The sequence below is a fragment of the Apteryx rowi genome, unplaced genomic scaffold (assembly GCF_003343035.1).
Source record: "Apteryx rowi isolate R43461 unplaced genomic scaffold, aptRow1 scaffold_165, whole genome shotgun sequence".
Taxonomy (NCBI): Eukaryota; Metazoa; Chordata; class Aves; order Apterygiformes; family Apterygidae; genus Apteryx; species Apteryx rowi.
In genome coordinates this window covers 179,928-205,851 of record NW_020447919.1, presented here as the reverse complement: position 1 = coordinate 205,851, position 25,924 = coordinate 179,928, and the positions used below count along the sequence as shown (strand labels likewise).

The 25,924-nt window shown below is 37.8% G+C and overlaps 1 protein-coding gene across 2 annotated transcripts; it reads right to left on the bottom strand.

Annotated features, from left to right (window-relative positions):
- Positions 1-8: 8 nt before the first annotated feature.
- Positions 9-25,788, bottom strand: INTS8 (integrator complex subunit 8). Of its 2 annotated transcripts, XM_026060104.1 has the most exons (27): positions 25,770-25,788; positions 25,163-25,337; positions 22,306-22,446; positions 21,824-21,895; positions 20,586-20,637; positions 19,376-19,558; positions 18,748-18,855; positions 17,838-17,993; positions 17,175-17,275; positions 15,642-15,783; positions 14,000-14,070; positions 13,470-13,645; positions 12,454-12,587; positions 11,801-11,911; positions 10,883-11,084; positions 10,262-10,383; positions 9,032-9,216; positions 7,554-7,587; positions 6,793-6,849; positions 6,646-6,707; positions 5,401-5,519; positions 3,443-3,546; positions 1,705-1,755; positions 982-1,055; positions 783-847; positions 507-550; positions 9-217 (listed from the first exon to the last, which is right to left on the bottom strand). In XM_026060104.1, exons 3-27 carry the CDS (start codon positions 22,422-22,424, stop codon positions 101-103), a joined length of 2,661 nt encoding a protein of 886 aa, XP_025915889.1. In that variant the 5' UTR covers positions 22,425-22,446; positions 25,163-25,337; positions 25,770-25,788; the 3' UTR covers positions 9-100. The 2 variants fall into 2 exon arrangements, with proteins under 2 accessions (XP_025915889.1, XP_025915888.1); XM_026060103.1 differs by lacking the exons at positions 22,306-22,446; positions 25,163-25,337; positions 25,770-25,788 and having other exon boundaries at positions 130-847; positions 19,376-19,475; positions 21,824-21,864.
- Between the last annotated feature and the right edge of the window lie 136 nt (positions 25,789-25,924).

Genomic DNA, 25,924 nt, shown 5'->3' with positions numbered 1-25,924 from the left:
GCTGTAAATGTTGTATAAAAATTTAAATGAATTTTAAAAATAAAAGCATTGAAAGATTTTTCCACTTCCACCCATTTTATAAGAGTTTTCCACCATTAGCTTAAAAGTAAAGCTTTGCCATTGCTTGAAGAAATTTCTTTTTTCTTCTCTGTGCAGCAAGTTGTAGGACTTCCTCAGGATTACTAGCATTCAGCTCTGTCTGGCCAATAGCTTTAATCTGGAAATGAGAAAGGAGACATCACTAGCAGAAGTCATTCCAGTAAAGCTAGCCCATTACAAGACTTTTTCAGCATTAGTTCAAGGAGAGGTGATTTTATTTCCATAACATACTACGCTATCCTATCCCAAAACCATCTGATTACAAGTTTACATCAGCATCCAGGGTCTAGTAAAAATTACACAAAAATGTAAAATGAAGTGGCAATTCTTTTCAAAGAGAATGGCTTCAGGGAGGGAAAGAAACACTAAAAAGATCCCCCTACCCCTTAAGCATTGTTTTAACTTACTGCTATTTGTCTTTTGTCTGTCTCACCTCTCTTATGGTGGAGATCTGAAGGAAAGTCAAGAAAAGATGCATGTGTAGGAAAACAATAGCACCTAACTTTGGGATCCTACCTCATTTATAAATATTGTGTAGAAATGCTTCCTTAAGCAAAGTAGTTGCTGTGGCAGGAAGTCTGACTCTAGTATGAAATGCAGTTGACAACAGGTAAAACTGACTTTTTCCAAACCTGAACATCCCATATATATTGTTTCTTCAGTAATTGCTAATGAAAGGATACATGTCAAATACTCCAAAATGGTGACATCCCAGATATAGTCATAATAAGAATCCATAGCATCATGACTGAAAGAGAATACTGGTTAGATTATTTAACACATGTTTACATATAAGCATTATGTATATAATATGTACATAACATGCAGATAATGTACACAATAAATGTACATCTGTATAATAATTTTTGTTGTAGTATTTACCTGTTTTGTTCCTGCAGTGCCTTAAATGCAGTTTTATAGTCTACTTCTCTGAGGAACTGGCATAAAATAGCTACCTACAAGGAAAGACTCCAGCTGATTTTCACAGGTTTAGCTCCCCACAAACCTAAATTTGCCACCAAATGCATCAGTAATTCCAGTTTCTAGACTCAGCAACTTTTAAGTATCCAAACTTCAAGAGCATATGTAACTCATTCTAAAATAATTGCATTAGCTAAAAAAAAGGGGAAAGTTTCACTCAAATGTGAAGAGACTGACCCAGCTCCCAGATTTCCAAATAATTATTAGGCTCTGATTTAATGCAAACCTTGCTCCTTCTTGGGGAATCCCACTGAATAAAATTATCACATGTGGTTATCAAGCTGAATAAAGCCAGATCCCCAACAACACCCCAGAGATGCAGCATTCTCTCTCAACTTTTAGGATGAAATTTCTTTTGTAGAGAACATGACATACATAAAAAAAGAATGGACTACTACTACTTTTACGACATTTCCAGACATGAGTTTTTCTTGTTAATTCAGGTCAAATTAGTGCCCTAGAAGCAACAATAACAACAAAAAAAACCTTTATATATTTTTTAATTGCAGATTGGATTTAGACAGCAAGGTAGATTCAGTTTTACTTTTTTTAAAAAAATTCCCTTTTAAAGTCAAAAATATTTGAAGACTAACGTTTTATTTAATGCTATGTTTCAGCTCTTACCTGGGTGTGACAGTTGAGTAAAGAGCAACACTTTATCATTCTCTTTATCACCTATAGAGCAGTTAAAAGAAAAGCAACTTTAAAAATGCTAGTATTGGAACACAAACAAACAGCAACATTTTTTCCCTTTTTTTTTTTAAAGGGGCCAACTAAATAACTGAATCTACATTCTCTTAACAACTGGAAAAAAAATTATTATTTTTTTTTAGCACAGTAGATTTATTAACTGAGCTTTTATCACTTTGGGAAAATACAAAAGAGCATGATAGGTGTTTTACGGAACAAGCCTTTACAGATGTCATTTCTGGTAAAAGAGCAGCACTGTGGCCCAATAAAAAGCTTTGCCTTTACTTCCTCCCATGCACCAAAAAGCCAACAGCCTGACTCATGTCAGAAAAGCACAGCAAAGGCCTTCGGACAAACGCCCTAGCACCGAGTCAAACGCATGCTGGCAAGCGGCAGAGCCGATACATGAGGCCCGGGGCCGCTCGGCATTCCTGGATTTCCACAGCCTGCCAGAAAGCACAGCTCACATTGGGCCCCGAACGTTCAAAATCCCAGATGAAATGGCTGAAGCTCTCACTTTTCACAGGGACACAAGCAGACAAGAAGAAACAATCGGAAAGGGTAAGAAAACAACCTCTTTCCCTGTGTCTACACAGTCGTTGACAAGCAGTGATTTCCTACTGAAATGCTGTCTACAAGTAATACTATGGCTTCCTGATGAATAAGACAACTGACAAATCATTTGTTATACCAGCTTTAATGGAGCCAGATGCAAAGTCATAGGAACATGCTATTCAGAGTGCCGTATCTCTGTCACACTCCGACAGGGGCAAGTTACAATCCTACGTATATCTGAACAACCCTACACAATGCTGCAACACAGCTCTGTTCACCATCACAGTCTGGAAAAAAGATACAAGGGTGTCTGTCCGTGGGAACTACGTGATATTTAAGAGAGAAAGTTACGGTTATGCTAAGCATCACACTGGGAGCCAGCGCTGTCCAGACCTCACTACTGATGCAATCTGCACCCCTCGTTTGTGCTGGCTACAGCAGGCAGTGTTGTAGAAATGCTTAGACAACACATTTAGGAAACACTGCTGTTTGTCTGCCTCACGGGTGCAAGCAAGCAGGCTCCATCCATGTGATGCCAGCACCAGAAGCGCAGTGGGAAACCCAGAGCTGACATCTCAGCGGGCTGCACGGGCAGGTGGGCACGGGCACGTGAGCCCTACAGCGCACTTGGCAAGGAACAGCGGGCACAGTTGTGCTGTCCCGGGCTGGTCTGCCCACCCGGCACTTCACAGCTTGGTGCAGCGCCACAGGAACAAGCTCAGGGATCACCCCACCATGTTTCATTCCACAGGATATACACACGCTCTTGGCTTTTTGACTTGCTCACTATCACACCAAAGTCCATTATCAGTTATTTCTCAGTTGGTAGCTCTGCACACTCTATCTCTACAAGTTAATACAAAAGCCTTCTGTGCTTCAGCAAAGTAGAAGCTGTGGATTCTCCATGACTTCCAAGCAATAAAGAAAACAGATCTGTGTGGATTCATGTCCTTAAACGCATCAGTTAAATATACACATTCCTGTAGCTTGTAAGACTTAAAAAACAAAACAAAAACAAAAAAACTCACCTTTGTTTAGCAGTTTTACACCTACAGTGCATTAGGAATGAATCTGAAGGATATTTTTGTACATCTAAATCACATTTAACAGATCTTACCTGGTCTGTGTATACATCTGGTGGTACCATTTTATTAAAGAAATCTGAGCATACAGCTCCTGCCTGTAGATAATAGTGAAGGGCTGCTGAATACTGATTTGTGGCTGTAGTGGAAAAAAGCAAAACAAAGATTTAAGAGTAAACACAGTAGTTATTTCTAGGACTCAGATGAATTATTTATAGAATTATTCAGATCCAAACACCTCACAGTTGAATTCTGCTTGGAAAATGACTTGCATATTTTAAAAAGTACACACACACAGGAGATGGTAAAACAGTGATACACAACTACACAATCAATCAGGAAAACTAGTAATAAAAGTGAAGCTGGGACTTTTGAGAACTACCTTTTGTATTGTTTGTTTGTAACTTTTCAGGTACTTGATCTTCCACTCTAAGGTTGACAGATTTAAAAGAAGTTTGTTTTCACTGAACTTAGCACATGGATGGTAGTGAAGGAGTTTGGTTGGTTTGAGTTAGAGAGGGCCCGTTGATGCCACCACATAGATCTCATGGCTCAGCACCAGCTTTACTCCCAGCAAGTTCTTACCAAACCAACCCTCGGGCAGYCTTCAGGGGCTCTGCAGAGTTACAGCAGTCTGCCTGTTCCCATAGGTGCTTAAATACAGACCTGCCATACGCTACGAGTGCTCTAATTGTGGCGCTTTCTGGTATTAGCCTCTGAGGCTCCCCACGCATACGACTCCCTTCCGGAAGTTGTTCCACTTTGTACAAGTAAATGCTATCAGTTCATGACCTTGAATCAACTTTGCTATATCCAAGGTGAGAGCCCTAAACACTGGACTACACAGACTCCTCTAAACAAATCTGTCTCTTTTTGAAGCAACAGGCTAGAATTTCCGCACTGCATCTCACTGCACAACACAGACAACTTTACAGTCCAGAACACAGGCTTGGAAATGTATGTCTCCTCCTGAGAGAGACTAAAGCATCCACAGATGGATGGCTGAGACACAGCACATGCCCTGGTTTATTGCCGGAAAGGAACAATTTGGCTTAGATGCTACATTCCACTAGAATGGTCTTAACAGAGAAGTTAAGCACAAGAAGTTAAGCTCATCTACTTTTGAGGACTGCTATGACCATATCCCTCTCTTTAGCGCATACACCAGGTAGTGCCATGCTTGTCTGGCTGGTTTCCAACTATCCCATTCTTCAGCACCTAACTCTCTCCACAAACTATAAAGTGAGCCTCAGGGACTAACTCCAGGCTGGGGATCAAGTTTAACAAAGCCTAATAATCATATAGGCTGTGCAAGATTTCCCCGAACACCTGGACCAGTTTGGCTGCATTTCACAGTGCCCAGAATTTGCACTGCTTTATGGCCTGGTCCTGCTGGCTGCTCCCAGCTGATGAGCAAGGATAAGCAATGGGGAAGTGGCAGATGAGGGCTGAAAGACTAGGAAGAGCTTCCCACCCCAACCAATACTGAATCAGGAGCTCATGCTCCCTCATTTACAAATCCTAGATACTTCCCTATATAAAATATAGCAGATCCTCTTGATTCTGCTCATCTTCGACCCCAGTGAAGCTGATTGATCGCCTCTTTTAAAAGCAAGTACTACCCACACAACTTTTCACTCACTTAGAAACTCCAATGCTACACATATGCATAATTTTTCCACTCAGGGACCAACTGCCCCCATTAAAAAAGCAAAGTTAACAGCAACCCTTACTGTAAAGTTTCCTTTACCCTAAAAGCAAGTCTGCAGGACCTGTTGGAAGCTCAGTCTCTCTCTGGGCTTAAAAGTCCTCCCAGAGAAATTCACTTACACTACTGCATCTGAAGAAACCTTTTAAACTCATATACCGCTTCAGCTTCTTTTCATAAAAAGAAGTACAGGAAATATAAGAAGTGTTAGGAGTGTAGGCAAGTCTGAGAAAGAAACAAGGTGTCCCCACACATATGCTAAAAACAGATGTTTGTTTCACTTACCAAAATAAATATCTGCCTGGATAATCAACCAGAAGTGGTTGTTTGAGTTGATAGTCAATGCATAGCTGACTAGCTCTTTTACTGTAACAGCCACAGCTTCAAAATCCACTGACTGAAGGCTAAAGGGGAAAAAGGAAGAAATAATTCCTAAATGAGCATTTTTACAGTAATTTGATTTCATATCTAGTTCAAGTACAAAGCAATTTGCATCAAATATGAGGCAAAGATAACTCCAGTAAAGATTTAATATTACTACAACTACTGTTGAAATGTTTTAATACGGTAAATATGACAGGACAAATACATCATTCACAGACTTGGACACAAAGTTAGAATTTTTCTGTGACTGACACCACAAAAGGGTTTCGTGCAAGAATATATGTTCTCAGTTTCAAGAAGGATGAAAATACACACCAGAAACTGCTACAGATTTATTACAGCATCTGCATGAATGGCCACAGACAGCAGCCTCTAGAGGCAGGAAACTTGAGTAACTAACTTGGAAAGGCAGGCTGGTAGTAGCTTGGCACATTGCTTGGACAGCCTTTATCATGGCCCATGTGAATTCTCCATTTTTAAAAATACAGTCTTTCTCACCCCGTTGAGAAATTCTGGTAACAGACAGAAAACCATCTTCTAATTGGGTTTACAATATACATGGAAGTCTGAACCAATAACAACAAAACTATCCAAGCAGACCAATTAAGACACATTAACAACACTAAACTTCGCACACTTGCTCTCTTTATGCTCACAGGTATATTGCATATTCAGAGTCTAGAACAGAAGTTCTAGGCCCACAGAGCCTCTAAACTTAATAATTATAAGAAATAATTAAAAGTATTAATGAGCACTGTGCTATCCAGCCAGGACAAATCAATACATACCATATGCCACTTAATATTTGGCAGTTATTTAAATATACCTCTCAAAGCAAAAAATATTAGTAATTAATATTAGTTATTCTGTATTAAAATATTAAATAGTTCACATAGTTACGTATAGCTCAATAAAGCACACAAAAAAGCCTCCACTTCTTGTGCTTGCATCTCCGTCAGGAGCATCAAATCAGGAACAAAAACTCCATGCAGTCAGACCAATCTGTCCCCAGAAGAACGTGTGTGCGCGTGTGCGTGTCAGTGACAACATTTCATGGCAGAAAGCACACTAATACTGAGTAATGGGAACCAAATCAATTACATCAAAAAGTATTTTGAAAATACTTTGAATGGGTTATCATCTTACTTGGGGATGGATGAGGGCCAGATGGAAATGTGCTCTGCTGCAATATCATTCACAATATCTTCCTAAGACAAGAAACATAGTAGAAGAAATTACAAAGGCAAATACATTATAAAAAATCCAAATGTGATGTTTATGATAGATACTAACCCGGACATTATGAAGCTTGACAAACAAGGACAATATTGTAGTTAAAACCAATGGTTCCTATAAGAAAAAAAAGTATTTTCACAAAATAGCATAAAATTTTACTTTCTTCCTTAAGTTTTAAAGTTATGTAAGAAACTTAAAATATTATTTCTTTTCTAAATAAGGCATTATTCTGTTAGGAAGCCTACAACACAGAAACATTGAAAAAATTTCTGTAAGAAATCTTTATTTCACATCTTCCCAAATAACTGCCTGGAAATGATCTTTATTTAAGCTTTGTACATCTTTATTTTCTTTCCATTGCTACTGTCTAACCTTAAACTTCAACATGGTATATATTAAGATTTTCTATGCATTTACACACGCACACTTACACTTTTTTCCCCTCACTTCTGCTTCTTAATTATGATCCAAGTAGCAGCTTCCTCCCTCCACAAGGAATACCTTGCTAATATCCAAAAACACAGACCTTCATGATAACCAGAATAAGGTTTCTTTACTAAACTGTATGTTTAGCAAAATCTATGTTCTTGCATAATCCTAATATTAGCAGATCTCCACTGTCAGAATTAAGGATGATTTTAAATAAGCTTTTAAACATTGCTCTATGGCACGTAAGGTAAATTTAAAAGTGCTTCAGCCATACAAAACATCTATATAGCTATTAGTTTTTCTGGAATTTAACAGGAAAAGTCCAGAAAACTGTTATACCAAAACAGAGGTCTGGTTACAAACACATTGTGAAGTCCACTATAACTTACCCGCAGCTTTTTGATAAAAGACAGCAATTCACTCCTAAATTAGAGACACAAATATCTGTGTAAGTAATCGTCCACAACTAAGAATATACATAAGCTTAACTCATTGGAAATGAGAACAGGAAGTAAAGCAATTTCTTCATCTGCCAAAATGCTCCTTTAGTTCTAAGTTTACAAACACAGGGTATATAAATGAGAATGCTATAGCAGATCATTTACTTTTAACCTTTTTCATTTACAAAAAATAAGATTTTCCAGTGACTATATTAAATAAGAATCACCTCCTATTGCATCATGCCATAAAAGGCATAAAAACTACTTTGCAGTAAGTCAGCCATAAAATCTGAAAGGGAACGAAAGAAATTGCAATTCTCCAAGCCAAGACTATATCAACGAGCTACAGGTTTACAGAAGAGGGAGGGTACACTGGGATCATTTATAATGTACATGGAGTTCCTTGTGATGCCACAGTAGAAACTGTCATCACCAAACAATCCAGACAAGCACAGTTTGTTTGGAAAAGGTTTCATTATTTCTTTTCCATAATAAGAACAGAGCCACTGCCCTTTACTGTTTGAATTAGAGGGGTCAGAAGAGTTCAGTAACCTAGAGTAGACCTAGACTGCTTCCTTTTTCTGGCAGGAGTATACAACTGAAACATAAAGCAAGCACGCACCTTCTTCCACCCATTCCACAGCAGTGTAAGCAAGAGCAGCTGACCTTTAGATACACATTAACCCGATTAGCCAAGAGCGGCACAGGAACAGTCCAAGTTTGACAGAGGCACCTTTTCCAAGTTTCAGTATGGAAAGCTGTTCTACATAACCACATATTCCAGAATTTAACATAGGAAGCAGCTTATATCAGTCTTGGACTCTGGAACAGGCTGAAAACATTTACTGTTTGGACAAATCAGAGTCCTAAATGAATTCGTTAAGGCTGGCAGGGGTTAGGGAACTGACAGTGAAATCTACTCCAGTCAACAATATTTTCTCTTCTCCCTCTCCTCAAGGGTTCAGCTGAACTGGGATTTCATTTAAAAATTGTGAAATATTTAGCTTCAGATTCAGAAACCCAAAGCTAGGTGGAGAGACCTACATTGTGAGCTAGGTGTTTGATATAGTTATAAAAGGAGTCTACAGAGCAATTCTACTCAATGTAAAGCAGACACCTCCACTTGCTCAGCTCAGCTGCCCTCTAGGCTTCATTGACTTTACTGGCAGACCAACGCTGATGCTAATGGAAGCACAGGCACATACACTTTGCTCTCTGAATACTGACCACCACTCCTCCTCTCGTTCTGAAAAAAAACAGTCATACGTCACCACTAATATCTAACATCGCCAGCGTGCAGCTTTCTCACTTAGACTTCTTCAGCTGCTGCAGCCACTTCGACAGCCAAATCCAGACAATTCTGGAAGGGAACATGGGGTCAAATGTACAATTCAAACCACCTTTAGAAATAACCTAAAAGGACATACCTGTACATAATGCCTAGTGTAGACTCCCTGTGTTTTATCAAACTGACTCTGCCATCATTTCCCCGTTTGTGCTGGTTGGATACACTGCAGATCTGTACAACAACTTCCCAGAGATCTTTAGCTGTTCGTCTACTTTCTTTGGGACCTGGAAGTTCTTTGCATGTAGCAGCCAACAACTGTCCCAGCTATGCAACACAGAAGAAGAAACAGAGCAGCTAGAGCTTCTCTGAATATTGACTAGAGCAAAGGAGTTATTGGCATGTGTTTTAAAACAGCTAAACAAGCAATTTTAAAATACAAACTACAGAGCAGAGTGACTAAACTTTGTGACAGAGAACAGTGGGGGCTGGAAAGCAGAAATTAAATGACAGAGCACTTTGCCCTGTATTAGTTTCCTTATGCTGTATTTCCTTACTACAGGCTCCATAAAACAAGCTTTATTCTACTTAAATATTGGATCCCTAGAATACCCATGACTTTCATATGATAATTAATCTGAGCTAGAAGTAAAATTAAAGTTGCACTGGCACCCTCTGCTATACAGAGAAAATCCAAAGCTCAAGACAGAAATTAGGAATATCACAAGGGAAGCAGAGCAGGCCAAAAAAATTTGTCACATAATATGATCTGCAATTCTGCCACCTGACTTTGAAGTAAAAACAACATTGCTATAAAACCATTTTGAAAGCTAAGTTTCAAAAAGGGCTGAGCTTGAATGTCCCTAGAAAACAGACACCCTTATCAGGTTCAAAAATGGAACTACTACAGTGCATTTGGAGTACAAGTCTCTTTAGAACAAAGATGACTAGACACGAAGCCTGAGATCACCATACTTCTCATACCTCCCACATCTAAGCTAAATTCCAGCTGAGAGGAGACTAATTTACTGAAGTATTACAATGTTTTGAACAGATTAGGGTTCATAATTTTTACCACACTTAGGCCTCATGCTTATGAGGCCAAACTCAGTCAGCAGGTAACAAGTGCTAAAACGCAGTTTGTTTCAACTGATCTTGCAGTACAAGTTAAATCTTTCGTCAACAGTCAAACATACCTGGTGCCTAGCCCTGGTATGTCTTCTTGTTTACCACACTAGCTTCACTCATTACCGTAACAAAAACTGGCACTTGTGAGAGACAAAAGTACATGCTTTTAAAAAAGTACAAATGCCCAAACAGGGCAGAGTTGGTTACAGTCTGACTGTTAACACTAAGACTGAACACAGCTTACCTTCACATAAGGATTAGTCTGAACCAGAGGCAATGGAACTTGCATTGTCAAGTACTCGTTTTCACGCCAGTTTAACAAGAAGGCAACACATTCTTCAGCTATAACTTGCCGAAGAGGAATATCTGGAAGAAAAGGCGCTTTTTATTTAAAAAATTTTGAGAAAAACAGCATTATATGAAAATAAGCAGAGACAATTCCCTCTAATTAGCTATTTCTACTCCATATCTTCTATTGCAGAAAAATATCATGCTTAGCCCTATAAAAAAGTTCACTTTTGTAAATTATGAGGAACAACAGCTTCTTCCAACTGCAATAATATTGCATTATTCCCTCAGTGTAAAACTACGTGGACTTCATTAACAGCTAATAAAACCTTTCAGATAAAATGCAGACACTTTTTCTATTCAACTCATTTAAGTGTGGCACTCAGACTGTGTTTAGCAATGTTTGGGTATCATGATGCTGCTGTTCTCATTTCATGCTTCTAAAAACTCACCAAAAAGTCATCAACTTCACTGTTTTGTTTCCAACAGTAGATTTGGAATACAGAGCTGTTGCTTTTTCATTCCTCATAAGCTTTGTGCTTTACTGGGTCTCAGGAAAGACAGCAAAAGTTCTTACCAGGTACCCTCATTTCCAAATATCCTCGGACTCTGCTTATAAGATCAGAAGGGGGACGTTCTCCAGAAACACCAGCTCCAGCTTCATGAGTGTAAATGTCCAAAAGCAGCATTTCATTCAGCATGACTTGACGCAGTTTTGGAGAAAACTCTGTCACAAGCTCCAAGCAAGCAGCAAAAAGCTGCTTTGCATGGACAAAGTCCTGTAATAAAGAGGATTCATATGACATGCACTAACGATTCCTAATAGATTCATAAGGAAAAAGAAAACCAGAGTTGGAATGCTGTACAGCAGCATCCTGGTTGGACCAGCCTTGGCATCCAGCATTGTTAGTCCTACTTAAGAGCCYCACAATTACCTTTTACATTTTGGAGTCCTTTGGACTTAACAGTAAAGTTAACAGTTCCCCCATTCCGGAGTTTTCAAACAAAACAAGACATTTAAGAAAAAAAACATACCAAGATTAACTAAAGGCTTATTAAGTAGATAATTCAGTTTTATTCTGTAGTTTAGCAAACTACAGAATAGTCAACTATACTTTAAGGCAAATGAAACATTATTGCAATAAATCCCATATGGGAAACTCTTAGCTAAAAGAATAACAAGCTGTATTAATGCCTTAAATCACTGCTAGGGTCAGATACAACATGATTTAGTACATCCTAATCAAGCTTCATATAAATAAATTTATATCCAGGTTCAACTCACTGGAAAGCCATTATCCTCATTTTACTAATGGAACTTTGCAAGACAGAAATATTAACCTGTTATTCTATTACATTGTTATTGTGTTACTAGATATTCCACATCTCCCAACTCTTTGATACTTTTCCTTAGAAGGGGCATTCCATACTTTCAGTGTTGTTACACCTCAAGTGTCCAAACAAACGCACCAGTAAATTCAGATGGCTTGCTCACCTTAATTGCACTGCAGTGTAATCCCTTTGCCATGAGGATGTAGACCAAATCCCTAGTCAGATTATCTTTAATTCCCAAAATAACATTACCATAAACATTTGGTACTTCCCACTGAAAGAAAAATATATAAAACTAATTTATAAGAAAGAGGTTTTAGAATTCACATCACATGCATGGCTCAGATGTATGGATTACATCAAAAACGTCTACCCACCCAACTTCATTCATACTTTGAACATGTAATAATTGGAAGAGAAAAATCAGTAGTAAATCCTTACTCCACCAAAAAAAAGTCACTATTCCCTGCTCCCAGCTACTATTAATGACAGGAATTTAAACTAAAAGGATATCACTAACTGGGCAAAACATTTAAAGTAAAAGCTAGAGCAATTTATTTTCTTAGAAGTTTGCATTACAGCCGTTAATTTCTTTAAAAAGTTATACATTTTGTTGCAACACTTTTCATATGGAAAGTGAGTTTAGACAAGTTATCTTCATTCCCATTATATAGGGAGAAAAAGTCAAGCCGTTTTTAAAAAAAATAATTAAAAAAACCCATTGAAAATCTGTGGCAAAAAAAACCCATTCATCACAGTGTGATACCTAACCAGTCCTTGAAATACTGTATCTCATGACCATACAAAATAATTTACCTTATTTGAAATTGTCCAGAACTGGCGTTCTGAAGTCATACCATGCAATTCGATTAAGATCTGGCGAATCCTCCAAGGATCTACTGACAATATGAGTTGATGTTCAAGCTGGCCGATATTAACACTTGCTGAAGCTAGAAGAAAAACAGTCAGGCTTCTAGGGCACTCCTTCATAACACAGATCCTTACAGTTCCTTAGGATATGACATTTTAAACATAACACACTAGAATGGCAAATACACCAATGCTTTTACAGGTCCTGTACATCCTTTTGTAGCCCTCCAGAAACATCTCGTGCTAGTTTCCCAGCTCCTCTTACCTGAARAACTGCTTGCAATGATCCCTCCTCTCAGAGCAGCAGCTCTGAGTATTCCCTTTTCTTTGCCACAGTAAATGTTAGGGTCAAGATCAGCACCAAAAAGTGTCTCTGTACTGTCTTATGGAAAAATATGCAATTTTTCACAACTGACTTAAGTCCATGCAAGTCTGCATTATGGCTGAAAGGGTTAGTTCTTCCCAGCTCCAATCACCAGCTTGCACCTCTTCTCTTATGCCAGCTTTGACTCAGCTGCATGGTAAGCCAGACATATCTGGGAAATAAGCTGCCTGAAAAATCTGGGTTTCTCCTTAGCAGGTTTAAAACTCCATCCAGATGACATGCCCGGTCCAGCTCACCACAAAGCCACACAAGCATTGGTGCTGGTGTAAGAGCAGAGGCAGGACGACCCTTCTGGGAACAGCAGCCAGAGCCAGATGCAGTTCAGACTAACCGCCACACCTCTCCTTCATTCAGGCAGCTAGCACACGCTCATTTGAACATACCTGGTATACTCAGTTGAGATGCCAGCAAAAATTTGAAGAAAAATGACCTTCTTAAAAAAGTATGACATTCACAGACTAAATACAGGATATATTCTCTCTAAACTTCTTCTGAAGACAGATCTGCACACAGCAACTTTAGGCATGAGAATAAATATTGCCTGCATATAAAATAATGGAAATGCTGATAAGATTACCTGGTATATCATAAAAAGAAGTCACAGGTTTTGTACACAGGTTGATTCGAGGAGATCTCTTCCGCATTTGATCAATGAGCAGCTTCCGTTCATCATCTTTCAGTAGTTTTATGAACAGCTCATGAGATGAAATCATGAAGACAAGCTGAAGATCTTCCAAACCCAAGCACAAGTTTCTGAATAAATTAAAATTAACACATCATCAGGAAGACGAAACAAAGCTAAAATATCAGTTCATACTCTGTCTTACCCACCAATGCTATCAATGCCTGTAAATTGTAAAGCAATTGGGCAGAATCACAAGAATGGAAGTAAGAGAACAGAAGCAGCAAAAACAGTTTAGGGAGATGTACAAAAGCCAGGGTTTTCTCAGAGAAGGRATATAAGAAAGGTTAAAAAAAACCCACAAAACAACAAAAAAAGCAACTTTGACTCATTTTTTTTCAGTTGCAAGTTCTCAAAACACTTATAATGTTGTATTACATTGCTTATGAACTGTGAATTCACGATATCTTCATACCAGTACATACTTGAGAAATGCTGCCATTTTTCTTTTCAAAGATTCCGAAGCACTTTCTAAGTTTATTGATCTTGAACAAACCTGGGAAAAGCAAGCAGTAAAAAATTAAGCAGCCCTTAGAAACTTTTTAAATATTTAGTTACAGACAGTGTTATTCCCCAATTTTCTGAGTCACAATTAGTATCATGTAGTGACCCTCTTTCTCAAGGAGGTAACAAAGTTATCTAATAAACACTGTAGCCATCACAGACGGATCAGAGTTTCTTTAAACATGTACAGGAGAAACTCTGTTTCAAAAGACTAATCTTCCCTCAGATACATTCCACATTCCTTTTTCATGCTCAAGTGCCTCAGTATTACCAAGTTTCACCAGACCTTAAACTCTTTCATGTAAGTTTAAAAAAAAGAACTAACATTTTTAAGTGCAAAACTGTAAGATCCTCTAGGATTAATAATTTTTTTTCAATTTTTGTACTAGTTTAAGGATAGCTAGATAACTGAACTTAACTGTCAGCTTACAAAAAAATTAACAAATCTGTTCTTTTAAGAAACAAGTTCAAGACCTAATGTGAGCAGTGGGTCTGAAACACAGAGCACTTTCAGTTGATTCACAGAATGGTTGAGGTTGGAAGGGACCTCTGGAGATCATCTAGTCCAACCCCCCTGCTCAAGCACCTAGAGCTTGTACAGGATCGCATCCAGGCGGGTTTTGAATATCTCCGGAGAAGGAGAGTCCACAACCTCTCTGGGCAACCTGTTCCAGTGCTCAGTCACCCTCACAGTGAAGAAGTTTTTCCTCATGTTCACATGGAACTTCCTGTGTTTCAGTTTGTGCCCGTTGCCTCGCGTCCTGTCACTGGGCACCACTGAGAAGAGTCTGGCCCCATCCTCTTGACACCCTCCCTTCAGRTACTTGTACACATTAACAAGATCCCCTCTCAGTCTTCTCTTCTCCAAGCTAAACAGGCCCAGCTCTCTCAGCCTTTCCTCATAGGAGAGATGCTCCAGTCCCCTAAAATTCTTGCCACATGCTTAAATAGGCCAGCTGCAGCTGACAAGCAAAGCAAAAGACTCAAATTAGGCAAAAGACAATACAAAAATAACAGCAAAGCAACAAAGAAAAGTTTAGCTTGGGCAATAATCATTTCCTAAAAGCTCCACTGAGAGGAGCAGCTTTAAGTCTCACACACACACACACTGTAGCTGAGGATCATTTTGTGACACCTAGCTTTTACAACAGAGCTGGTAAGAGAAATTGGTTGTCTTGGACAGATTTTTGTTTTTTCAGTATCTCCCTGTCTTGGAGAATTTGTTTGTTTGTTCCTTGAAAACATTCAATAGTATCTATACATAATACAATGAAATCAGGAAGAGCAGCAGTTTCAAAACCAGGCTGAAGCAACAGGTTGACATGGGTTCCTCCAGAAGGAAATGGAACTATTAATATAGATGCAAGACTGATTTCATAGAGTTTATTTGTGTTAAGTGCAAAAAGATTGACTAAAGTTTGAGAAACTATCTCATGAAATATTTTTCTCTGTTTTAGAAAACTGAGAGCATTACTTGCAACAGCAATGCAGTTAAATGTGTGTATGTGGGGGTGGAGGGAATCTCACTGAATACTGTATCCCTTTCAGACAGTAATTTCTTACCTCAAGGAGGAAATCTATTTTCTCTTTGCTGGGTTTCAGAAACAGCTGACAAAACTGGATATCAATTGTTCGACCTTGCATCACATCGCAGACAGTGTTGCACGCACAGACTTTGAAACAAATTTCATCCAGAGCATCATTCCTGAATGAATACAAAACCCAAGATCACAGAACTTCTCTGACAGACATATAGCTGGTACCAAGACAAAGCTCCAGGTGCCAGATCCCCAGACAAGTTTGGGCCACATGCTTCTGTCCAAGACTACAATCTGAAAAAATGTGCTTAGGATCTACCTAAGTTTACCTAGGATCTCACTTTTTGACTGAAAATTCTCTTCCTGATGTTTCACCTGCAGGCTTCATTATTGCTTCAGCCTAAGCACCACTGGGACTCTAAGCGAAGCCACGTGACTGGCACAAAGGTGAGTCTCTTCTTGGCTGCCATGCCCTGGGCACGGCTGGCACAGCTCAAAGGACTCCAGGAGCCTTTATGCAGCTCACGATACCTAATCACTGGACAAAAGCAAAACAAAACCAGAACTCCCTTAGGCTGGGTGTCTTAACAACTAGACTGTGAAGTCATGCTCCTCTACCAGTCTAACACCGATCGCTGAAGGTACTCCGTTTCAGCCAGAGAGACAGAAGACACCCCTATGTAGCCTAAGCTACAGCCTCTTCTAAGATCCTCTTCTGGGTGAGATAGATTTGACTCTTCTCTAGCTGAACAGAAAGTTGAATTCAGTAACGGCTAAGCTCTTACATAAGAAGCTGCCACTGACATTTCTTTTTTCTCACAGATGTGTTTTTTAAACTGAGCCTTACTCACTCTTTAACTGAAATACTCTTAAGTGCCTTCCCTTCAGAGAATAATTTTTATCTCAGCTATATGGAAATGCTTTCCATGTAGCCTGGTTTAGAGTCCCTAGGCTCCAGAGAAGAGGCTGAAGTTTGGGTGCGGCCATGTGTTCAGCATTTCCCAGTTGGGAGCTATCCATGGGTTGCCCTTGTCATGTACCTAGTTCTCTCTGTGTACTATACAGGTAGCACCCTAGCCCTCCAGCCTTGGGCTGGTTCTGCAGCGCGTGARGTGCCTTGTCACAGATAACTACACTGTCGGTTTTCCTAAAGAAGTACACGTCTCCTACAATATCGCTGTTTAACATGGTTAGCATGACCAGCCTTGACTACAGGTTTTAGAAGAGCTCTCAAGAGGCATTAACGTAGTTACACATTAAAAATAAATATATATATATACACACATGATTAACTATGTTTTTCACTATTTCAATTTTTCATACATGTAAGTGTTAATACTTATAAAATTTTCCGTTATGAGGCCACAGCAAGATACACCACAGCCCAGTTCCTTAGTTGGAAGATACGGTTTAGACTATCGCTAACAGAAATAACAGCTGAAGTTCCTTGGATATAAATAACTTGTTCTTAGAAGACTTTGTATACTATCCATGGAAAACACAGCTAATGAAAATTGCTTTTCACCATCATTGTACAGTTCATTATTTAATGTCTCACCCTTGTTGAGCTTTTTGGAAGAGTTCTCTTAGCACTGATTGCCTGAACTGAACAGGTAAACTGAGGGCTAGATTATCTTCAAGGAATATCTTCACTAAGTCCTACAACACAAACACAGTTGGAATATTCAATGGATAATTCAAAAGGTGCAGACAAAGTGATTTGCTGAAGGTGAAAATGATCAAACTGAGAGAAGCAGCTTGCACTCATATGTAATTTTAAAAAGGCATTACAAACAACTAGACATAACTTTATGACAACATTATAACCGCTTCACAAATCAAAGGACCAAAAGAAGTACTTTTTCTAGCATCAGAGAATCAGAGTTAAAGAATACAAACAAACAACTTGCACATCTCAGCAGCAACATTCCCTGAAATCCAGAGCATTAGTTTACCTCAAAGTTTCATATATTAACTAGTAGGAATTATTTACATTATTTGAAATCCAAAATATTTTGATCTACTATACAAAAATATAACATAACTAATATAGAAGAGAGTGTTCCAAAAGGGTATATTAATGGTTAACCGGAACACTTAAATAGTACTTAAAATCCAAATCAGATCAGGTAGAATCATCAGCACTTCAAAATAAGGGTTTTTTTGTTGGTGGTGGGGTTTTTTGTTTGTTTGTTTGTTTGTTTGTTTTTAAGTATACTACCTGATAGTTGCCAGATTTCATACAGCTATGGATTTGACTATAAGGAGTAGCCTGTTGGGATGAATCATCAGAAGATGAAGTAAGAACTCCACAAGCTTGACAGTACCCAGCTAACCGTTCTTCATCTATGGTACAATGAAGCGATGATGAACCAGTCTGAAAGGTAAGAGTTGATCAAATCTTAGTGGCCAAGATATTATGAAACATAAACTTAATTCTAAGACATAAATGAAAACCCACAAATTCCCCAAGTAACAACAAAACAGTAAAATAATGCACGTGTGTGTATGTGCATACATGCATCTCCAAAAAGCATGCTTTTATGCATGCTTTTTAGAATTTAGACTATGTTTTGTTTTGTCTGTTTAAATAAAAACCTGAGTCTTGCAATTTTGTAAATAGAAATATGAAACAAAATAAAAAAGGAAGAATATTTTAATAGTAAATAAAAATGATACCATTGTTTTAAAGTCAGTACAGAAAATCTGATTTCCAAGGAAGAACTACCCTTACAGCATTTCCTATTCTTGTTCATATTCCTCATAAAGGTAGCATCACTGTTAAAATACTACAAAGCACACAGAACATGCTGTTCAGTGAGGTTAATACTAACAGTGGAGATGTCATTTTTGCAATTCTTGTATCAATACAATTTCCATAAGAGAATATTCATTACAAAATTTAGAACAAAGCAGGAATGCATTGCAGCTGATGAAGAGAAGTCTAATTTTAAACAGGCACAATGCTAAAAGGAATACAGCAAAGATTGCTGTCAAAATCCCATGAACCTACTTTAAAAAAAAAAAACACCCATACTATAACAGTTCTTATGTTAAAGAAATAAGCAATATTTTTGAAACAAACTGTTTTTAGAAAAGTTGAATACACATCGTAACAAAACTCTCAGTACCTTTGCAATCAGCTCCTTTGTTCTGAAAAACTTTTCTTTAGCATTTTCATGAACAGCTGCATTTGTAGAACCTTGTTGAAAGTAGATTGCACCCAAATCATAGCAAACCTGCAAACATCATTGATATAAAATATACTGTCTTGAAATTTATGTAAAAATACATTTAACACAACATTAACTATTTCAGGTCAATCCTTACACACACTTTAAACTATTTCAAGTTTTATCTAGTGTGCTGACATATACCTCACATACTTCAGTAGATTCTTTCTTTTAAACTGTGATCTCAGTACAAATAATTTTGCATGGGCATTTTGAAATTACACATACTATGATTTGCATGTAATCCTACAAACAGTGCAATAAACAGCCCTTGTCATATAGTGGTTTACTGCAAAGGGGTAAAAAAGTGAGGCATTGTGGGGAAAAAAAGTGTGAGCAACAATATTTACAATGTAGAAACAAGCTTTAATAATTAAAAATACAAAATCAATAACATAATCTTATTGCATTAAAGACAGGACACAAAGATCAATAGAAAAATACTGTAGTTTATCTCAAAATATTACTTGTTACTATGTCTAAAGAAACAAATAACCTGAAAGCTTTAGTTTAGAATGTAAAGTACCTGGCACTCTATCTCCTCCGCGCTGATTTTCAGTCCAGCTGTGGAACTCTCTGTTTCTCCATTCACCATACCAGGCTCCATGGCCAATAAATCCAGAGTTCTTATAGTGTGGACATAAAGATCTTTGTTTAATTTAAGTGCTCCTTCTAGCACCAGGATGGAATCAGCAGCCTGCTCTTTCAACTATAATAGTTCAAACGCATTAAAAAAATTATTCTCTTGGCTTTGAGTTTAGCTTTGGGTTTAAAATTTACACTAAAAATGTCACAATAAAGTAAGAGGATAGTAAAAATGTCCTTAACTGTGATACACCTATCTTATTGCTTTGTAGAATCTGCTCCTGTATTTCTTGTACAATAAAGAAATTTGTGACTTCCAGTTCAGTTTCAGCTACTCAGAGAAACAGTATCGGATCCTTACTTTCCATGAAGCGCTCTCTAACTTCTGTATTTCCGTTGAATCAAACAAACAGACGATTTTTTGTCACTTTCACCTACCCCTTGCTGTCAATTTTCTGAGCATTAGCAAGTTCTGCAATAGTTGGGTTGTAAATTCTAAGTTACTATTTCACAGCTAAAACAAAAACAGCTTCTGTTTGAATTAAAAGATTTGTAGCAAGATTTTCTCACAACTTATGATGAAGTGGAAAAACAGTTACGCATCAACTGATTCTGAGAAGCTCAAGAGCAGGAAATTGAGCTAGGCTACTTATGGAAGTAGAGGGTTTGTTCCTCCTCTTTCCTGCTTCTCACAAAAAGAAACACTTCAGGCACAACTAGCATTCTGTTGAAAGCTACAAACATAAAATACACAACTACTAAATCCTTTAACAAAAGTCATAAACGCTCCATTTTGCTGCCATATGATTTTACACCTCAAATATGTTATGGTCTTAATTCTTAATCACATGCTGATTGTGTAGATGCTTGCTCAATCCACATGGCTTCAAGGACAGACTGACAAAAGAACATTTTGATCACAGACAACACACAAAGCAGAAATAACACTGCCCGATACAAGCATACTGGAATAGTAGCAGATACTGACATTGGTGAACAAGCTTATTAACTACAATTCACAAAAGACAGAGGTGTATACACAAATATGTAAAAAGTGTACTGTATTAACAGTATTGTGCTGCTATTGGTGATTTCCTGTGCATTCGTATTTATGTCTGAAATTCAAGCAAATATAAAGCAAAAAATCTCACCACTTTCAAAATGTTTTCAGTTAGTTCCTTTTCTTGTTGCATCTGATTCATCCTGGAAAAATATATTAGGAGAAGAGAGCAAGATCTCAATTATAAAGCAAACTAGCATGTTATTTTACTTCATGTTCTAGACCACAATGATTAATTTTTGAATAAGTTTCACATAACTACATTTTAAAAGCACTTATGCAGGATCATTGAATGTTCTTATCTATCTTTTTCTGAAATACAGAATTACAATGGAGAGTTTAGACTGTGAAAGTGGTTTAAAAAAAATGGAAGTTTCAAAGTTTCCAATGCCAATTTTTTTTAAAACCAGACTTATCATGGCAAACGGTTAACATTAGCAAAACTATCAGGAAGAAATCAGTTTCCACAGACTCATTCTTCTGAAGCTTCTCCATTACAAACTTCATGAACATTTGTCAGGGTGAGGGTTCATGTGATCACGCAAAAATGAGAATTATTTAACTTATTTCCCCATACAGAATCTTCCCATTCAGGATCACACTCAGATATAGAGGAGACAATACAAGATTTACAGAAAAATTATTAGTAGCAGTAGTATTTTTAATCATCATACCTAATACACCCTCCTAAACAGATATGAGTTCTATTCATCTAATGCTAGAGTATACCTGATATTCATGTTCATTTTTAAGTTGAAAGCACTTCAGGGACACTTTCCAGAGAAATTTATAGTGTAAAAGTCAATTCCAAGCATAGGTTGCAACCAAAGCCACACAACTTCTAGAATGTGACTTGGATCTTGACTTTAAATTACAAATTATTGCCTAATGAAACAGATGAAAATATTATTTCTCAGGTTATCAGATAAATAATCTGGTGAATTGCTATAAGATGACAATCATATTAGGCAAGCTGGTGAAAGTTATGACAGGATGCAAGAAATGTACCCTGTTTAAACTAGACTAGAGAAAAAGTATTCTCCCCAGGAGAAATAGCCATCTCCTTTTCTTTTGTGATTTTTCTTGCCTCTGTGAAGTGATAAGAGATTATAACATCTTAAACAAGTGGAACCATACAAACATACAGATATGTATGAAGTATGTCTGACAGGAAAATAAGAATATACTTAAAATAAATGCAAGTTTTCCATGTTACAATTAGCCATTTTAAGCAACCATGGCATATTAACATGCTTTAATCCAAGTACAAATGTGGTTTCTGATTACAAAACAAACGTGAAATCCAAATTAATTATATTTGTAACTTACACATTTAACTGAGGTGGCCCAGGCTTCACTTGCTTTACAGGAAAACTACTTTGAACAATGGTCCTTATGGCCCTACAAAGAGGAGAAAATTAAGTGAAGAGTGGTGTTAGCCTCAGAAGTGTAATAAGCAGCTCACTTGCCTCTTAAAAATAGCAATTTATGATTTCAGATACTATACTCAATTTGAATAAATATTAGATATGCTCGAGTGCAAGATGCAAGAAATTTTTATGTCCATAAGAAGTTGTAAGACAGCAAGATTTTTATCTTTATAAAGGTGACAGTTCAAAGCACTACCTTGAATAATTTGTTAGGGAACAGAAACTGCTTTAGAACTTCTTTTCAGAGTCAGCCACTTGCTATCACATATCTACAGATCACAAATTATTATTACTAAATACAGACTCTGAAATTCTCTCTCTCTCTCTCTATGTAAAAGTGCACAGAAAGAAGAAAAAGATTATTGCCTTAAGGTTGTTTACCATCTGTTGTAGAGTAGTATAGCCATTGCAGTGGTGGGGGGTAAGCTGGACAGGTCTACATCCACATGTTTAGTTCCTGGGGGAACTTTGCTGATGCACAGAAGTTCATTCAGCAGCATGTTCAATACAGGAACAGATAAGCTATTAAAAAAATAGAGAATCAGATATTTCATACAGTAATCCTGCTTCTGGAATATTTAGATAATATACACAGCTAATCAGTACTGTATTATTACTTATTACCCTTACTTCCATAGGGTATTACATCCTTTTAGCATAACAAAAGACTCTGGATCAGATGGTTTTTAAAAGTAGGTATGTGAAGCAGTCCGCAATACTAGTAGTGCAGGTCAGCCCAGGTGAAGGGTTGCCCTAACATAGCTGAACTACTTCTATGCACCACTGCATTAGTCTGCACAGACATACCCCAAAAGTAATCCAGCCATCTGTAACAACAGGTCCCAACCAGTAAGAAATTCTTCTCAAGACAGTCCCAGACCATACTTCCAGAAGGTAAACAATGCTTCCATTGCAAGTGGATTACCGGATTACCCTCCGGTAAAGGGGACATCTCTGTTATCATGCCTTGTCTCCCATTCTGCAGCATCTGCCAGCACACAGTGAATTTAACACTGGGAACTGGAATAGACCATGCTTCATTGTAAGCTGTAATATGTAAACCCATACATCAGTTGGGACAGAGCCTTTCTTGATAAAAAGAGAAGCCATGTGGGCAGGACTGCACCACTCTAGGCTTCTGATGAATAATTTAACACAACTGAAACACTATTACTAATTTAGACATTTTTATCAGAGAGGTTTGAAATTAGAAGCAATCAGCTGCTGCCAAAGTACCTTCAACCTTGAGAGGAAAAAAACAAAAAAACACACACCCTGCTTTGCAACCAGCATCGAAAACAACCGTTTGAAACTACACTTTTATTAACCAACACCAGAATTCCCACTGAGTGAATTTTAGGCCCTGCGTCACGTCAGACTCCAGGTATGTTATCAAGCTATTGTTTCAAACTAACAAAGCTCATGAACGCTATTTTTACTATGTGAGGTCCAAGAATCTTGTTTTCATTGGCATCAGTAGAATATCATTTAAGTAACTTTAACAGCAGAAGCTGTAGAAAAAGGCTGAGCTCAAGCTGTTATTTTATTCTTTTTTTAAACTAGCATGACTGAATATCTGGGTATAATCAGTTAAAAAGACAAACAGTACAGTTCTTATTTAAGAACAACCTTAGGCTTCATAAGCTAGAAGAACAAGAACTCTTACTACTACAGAGATGCGTCGAATCAGTAGTTGAAAGCACTTCAGACTGTCTTGCTCGCTCGCTCTCTCTCTCAAAAAAAAAAAAAGGACAAAACAATCCTACAGAATCCCAGAATCAGTCCAATATTGTCATACAGTAGGACTGATTTATAAAATCAGGATTAATCAGGATTATACTTGTATTTCAAAAAGTAAAGATATTAATTGACATAAAATATGCCAAGAACAGATACAAATTCCTGCAAAAATTGAAGCAGTCTTAAGAAAAGCCCTCACTTACATGTTCTTATATAGCAACTTTCAAAACTAAACTATAAAAAAAACCTTATTGTATATAAAAAACATGTGTCCATACAATATTTTCATAATTAACCACAATAAAGACTTCACTACATTGCCTGCCAATGTGCAGCATCTTGCAAAGGTACTTTGACAATCAGTAATTCAGCCTCATAATGCTTCAATAAGGTAGATAAATATGACATAGTATTTTTGCCATCTCGTAGGATATTAGAAAAAAAGAGAACTTGGTAGGCAGAACAACCAAGGATATCTCATTCCAAATCCTTTTACTGCTCACTGTAGCATACACTTGGAGGAAAAAAAATATTATAGTGTTCACGTAGTAAGAAGAATACAAAAAGAAAAGTATCTAGGAAGAGACAAACCCTACCAGTAATTTGAAGGAATAAAGTTTTTCAAAATATTTCTGAAGTTAGAAAATTTCTATATAACATTATAAAGAACATATAATTTTCAGATCAACTCAGGAGAAATATGATGCTATAATGTGATTTTTTTTTTTAACTCTTTTATCACACACTCAGAGTCAATGCAACTTTTATGGAACTTAAAACTTTCTTCTTTCAAGAAGTTTGCAGTCCTGTGTCTGACAACTGTAACACGAAATGAAAAGGTGCAGGAGAACAAGTCTTACCCCATTAAGCTTTTACACTGCTGAAGGGCAGTTCCCTGATATGCTTAGCACTGCCAGAATAAAGAAGTTCCGGGCTCTCCTACCTTCTGTTGTATCTACACCTATCTAACTACTGGCAAGGTCAACCAGTAAAATTGGGGGTAAAAAAGGAGTTTTTTCAACCATACTCAGTTCAGTGACCTAGCTCACAGATTGATGTAGAGCACCTTCATCTACAAAACTGGAACAATAGTAAACTGTGGTAAAAGTTCTTCTTTTTTTTTTTTTTAAAAGAAAAAGCATGTCAGGGTGTGGAAACTTATGCTGGCTTTGTCACAGGAGAAAACCTAACCTAAACCTCATCCTTAACCAAGTTTAGGCACATGCAAATCGCAATGCCTAAGTCCCACCATTTTTCTTCTTTAACTTATTAACAGTATTGATTTGCTCACAGACATTGCTTTTATAAATCTTCTATCAAAGCTTTTCTAACCTGCAGAGGAAATTGAACTTGATTCCAATTGTCAGACCCAGGACTCTTCTTAATCTAAGAAAGATACTGTCAGAACAGGGAGTAAGACTGATTCCTGCTTGTTAAAATAAAGAACTTGTGCCACTTCCTAGTTTAACAACTTCAGCATGAAACATACAGCCCATACCTTTTCTCTAACACATCCAAATCCCACTTCAGATGAGCAGCAACTTTAAGAGCAAGGAGTTTTAAAATGCGGTTTCTTTTGTTATCAGGTGGCGGCTGGACTTGGTTCTGTTCGTTCACTGATGGCTTGGAAGCCTGTTCCAAGAACTGGACAATCAGCTGTACAGGTGGTGGATCTGCAGAAAATACAGTCACTCTTCAGATTTCATGTAAATAGGGCAAGTTTCTTATAATACATTTTTATTTATTTCTGATACAGATTTTTATTCATTCCAGTTTTTAAGYAGATGGAGCAAGTTCAGCACTGAACCTTCAGGAGGGCTCTAGCTCTTGAAGCTAGCAAGACTCAAGGGGGAAAATTCAGATGCCAACTGTAATGTTTTACAAACAGCGCTTTCACATGAAGCGCTGACAACTTCTTGCGGCACTTCTCCAAAGAAAATTCATATTGCAAAAGGAAAACGATCTACCACACGGGAAAGACAGAGAAATTACATTCCCAAATAGGAAATTTAATGCAGAAAAGAAAAACACATTCTCACTTGCTCTAACTAATGCCGCATCGTTATAACTGTTAACACTAGCTCTCGCGTCCCTTTTTGACCCACCTGCCTCCCTGATTTCCTCCCCACCCGGACCACGGCCAGTCCGCACCCTCACCCCCGGCCCCCGCCCCCAGCCCGCCCTTCGAGCCAGGTCACGCCGCGGCACGCGGGCTCGGGCCGCAGGGGCCGGCGGGCAACGAGCGAGCGCTGCGCCCGCC

Bases quoted from the DNA above. Each gene is read 5' to 3' on its own strand.
- INTS8 (XM_026060104.1), bottom strand. From the start codon at position 22,424: ATGCTGCTGAATGAACTTCTGTGCATCAGCAAAGTTCCCCCAGGAACT. The intron at 6,708-6,792 runs GTTAGTATCTAT...TTCTTGTCTTAG, and splicing joins TCAAGCTTCATAATGTCCGG to GAAGATATTGTGAATGATAT. The intron at 218-506 runs GTAAGTTAAAAC...TCTCATTTCCAG, and splicing joins CAGACAAAAGACAAATAGCA to ATTAAAGCTATTGGCCAGAC.